This window comes from Loa loa, assembly GCF_000183805.2.
Source record: "Loa loa unplaced genomic scaffold supercont3.39, whole genome shotgun sequence".
In the NCBI taxonomy this organism is placed as follows: Eukaryota; Metazoa; Nematoda; class Chromadorea; order Rhabditida; family Onchocercidae; genus Loa; species Loa loa.
Genome location: NW_018108219.1, coordinates 330,843 through 333,948, shown reverse-complemented (window position 1 = coordinate 333,948; position 3,106 = coordinate 330,843). Strand labels below are relative to the sequence as shown.

Sequence of the window (3,106 nt, the reverse complement as noted above, 5' to 3'; positions counted from 1 at the left end):
AACTAATAATAATAATAATAATAATAATAATAATAATAATAATAATAATAATAATAATAATAATAATAATAATAATAACAATAATGATAATAATAATAATAATAATAATAATAATAATAATAATAATAATAATAATAATAATAATAATAATAATAATAATAATAATAATAATAATAATAATAATAATAATAATAATAATAATGAAAATAATGATAACAGTAATAATAACATTATTATTAATAAATTGTTATTAATGATAATGTTATTATTGATAATGATAATAACAATATTAGTAATAATAATAATAATCGTAATAATAATAATGGTAATAAGATTGAAAGAAAATGATAAGTTTACCAATACAATTGCAATTAATGATAATTATATTTCCAATATATCATCATAATCAGTATAAATTTATTTTAAATATAGCAAAAATTACTTAGAAACAAAAGTAATACATTTATTACTTTTTCCTCTTTCTCTACTTTTAATTCCAATTTAATTCCATTCTTTTTCCAGTCTTTCTTTGAGTTTTTCTTTACTTATCCTAAATCTTACACTAATCCCTGCTACTCTTTTGATATTCTTTCCATCTTTTAACTCTCAATAATCTTATCATCTAACAAATATATCGAAATTTCATTTATTTACTTCATTTCTTAACGTTGATTAATTTCTCCTTCTCTCTCTCTCTCTCCCTCTCCTCTCTCTCTCCCTTTCTCTCTTCCCCTGTATGTGTGTACATTTGTTCTTTTGTTCTTACTAATCTATCAATAAATAAAAAAAATGTTTTAATTTAGTAACAAATACTATTTTTTTTTTTCATTTTGTTTGTTTACTACTGTAGCTGAGTGAATACAATCAAAAAATTCGTATTTTTAACAAATCATCTCTATCTGTAATTTTTGCAAAAAATTTTTCCAATTAATTTAATTGTTTACCTATTTATAAATAATTAATTAGTTAATTATAATGTGTATACGTGAGATTTTATAAATTTGTTTATAGTATTATTACAAAATTGTCATAATATTATGCAATAATGATTCGTGATGATTTTGAAATGTTCTCTTTGAATAATTCCCTTTCAAATGATATGCTTTATTTTAGTACCTGTTACTTACGGCATACCTAAAACTGACCAGTTTTGGTCAGTGATGATGTAACAACAAGCAATAACAGCCTATTGCATTAGTGTATAGACCGACAAATTAAAGGGTTATCATCAATTTGGGTACACTTAAGATTCACAATTTGCGAGGACAGCTCAGTGACCGCTAAGAACCCTTCAGATGTTCACAATCAACACAAATTTCTATATTTTGTAAGTGAAAGTACACTTACCAGGTCATTCCAATGTCCACTCTCACATTTAAACATTCTTTATCTTTGATTGGTAAACTTCTTATGTAATACTTGCTTGGAAGTGAGTATAGCTATAATTGGAATATGAAATGATTGAATAAATAAGGAAAATAAACCTCGCGCATTTTCAATGACATTTAGAATCACGATATTATCATCTTTGAGGCGATAAAAATTCGGTTAGATTAGGAGGGATGAAACGATGTAGAAATGAAAAGATCAAATGGTTTTCATCGAAGTATTTTGAAATTTGAAAATTTGGAAAAAATGGGAGAAGACATCATTTTTTGAGTTCTAAAATTAAGCAAAAAAAATTTTAAATCTAATAAATGATTTTTGAACTTTTTTTTTCTCATTTATTAAGGCTATTTTACTCGAAGCTCAATTTACAGTAAATGTATGAACTTTTTCAGGTTGAATCATTCGATAGAAATTTGATTTTGACAAATTCTGTTTGACTTTATTTTTCTGCTTTTTCTTTCATTTTCTATATAAAGTTAAAAAAAATGAAAGAGTCAAATGAAATTAAAATCAAGTTTTAGGCTATTATCAGTGCTTTGGAAACATATAATTTGTGGCATACTAACAAGTGAGGTACATTGTACCCGGATAACACCAATTCAGGGTAATGTTGCAAATATGGACGATTCCGGAAAGCGCATTCAAGAAATCACTACAACTGTTGCTGATTTAACACTTAAAGAAACATTATGTCTTAATTTTTCGGTATAAAATCAAGAATAAAAATAAAAAAATATTCAAATATTTTTGTAAAAAAAAGAAATTCTAAAAGGAAATGAGAAAAATTAGAATTTGTCATAACTTGATTCCTTTTTTTTTGACAGTTTGTCAATATAGGTATAATATTTTTCAGATTTTTGCAACTATTAAATTGTCACAAAATCATAAAAGACAAATAATAATGCTAATAGTAATAATGGTAATAATAATAATAATAATAATAATAATAATAATAATAATAGTGCTATCAATAATAATAATAACAATAATGATAAAGGATGGAATGAGAACACAAATTCATACCATTGAATATGTTCGCATGGAACAACAATTTCCCATATCTGCATCCTATAAATTTGGAATTCCAGTAATTACGACAACATGTATTTGTGATTGTGCTGGTGCTGAACAATATTGTAGTATGGATGAATATAAATATAAGTAATATAAAAATAATTTTTTGTTAATAAAAAATCTTTATTCAAAAAGAAATTTTAGATTATCTTTATTAATTAATGTTGAAAAGATATTAAATTTTGTTTACTAATCAATTTAGTGGAAAAAAAGAAAGAAAACATATCTAATTTTTAGCCATTTTAACTAAAAATTTTTCCTGTGATAAATTGATTTTCAAATTAAAATATGGCATATTTTTGAAAGAAAATTAATTTGAAATGTTTTTTCGTTTCAATTATTTAATTAAAAAAGTTAATTTTATTTTATAAAAAATAAAAATTAAAATTGTAAATGTTGCGATAAAAAAAAGCAGGAATTGTACGAAAAGTTCTGTTTGCTACCGAACATATCATGCGCATCAGTCAAGTAGTGGTTGTTTAATGTCATCAAAGAGTGAAGTTTGTTGTGAAGTGGCAATCGAACCATATGGGGTACTGATTTTACTTTTACCAAATCATTCATTATCATTTATCCATTTTTTGACATATTTACTTATATATATATATATATATATATATATATATATATATATATATATATA

At 23.1% G+C, this 3,106-nt stretch overlaps 2 protein-coding genes across 2 annotated transcripts in view; both read left to right on the top strand.

The window, feature by feature from the left end:
* Positions 1-1,562: 1,562 nt before the first annotated feature.
* On the top strand, positions 1,563-2,554 carry LOAG_14028 (hypothetical protein; the record flags this gene model as incomplete). The annotated part of the gene is made up of 3 exons (XM_003149529.1): positions 1,563-1,606; positions 1,911-2,094; positions 2,387-2,554. 3 exons carry the CDS (start codon positions 1,563-1,565, stop codon positions 2,552-2,554), a joined length of 396 nt encoding a protein of 131 aa, XP_003149577.1.
* A 391-nt stretch (positions 2,555-2,945) lies between these two features.
* LOAG_14500 (hypothetical protein) overlaps positions 2,946-3,106 on the top strand; it is a gene marked incomplete at both ends in the record, with an annotated part of 2,420 nt that continues 2,259 nt past the window's right edge. The window contains one exon of the mRNA XM_020448816.1: positions 2,946-2,996. Within this exon, the coding sequence (XP_020301066.1) occupies positions 2,946-2,996 (51 nt within the window). The remainder of the gene's footprint in view (positions 2,997-3,106) is intronic.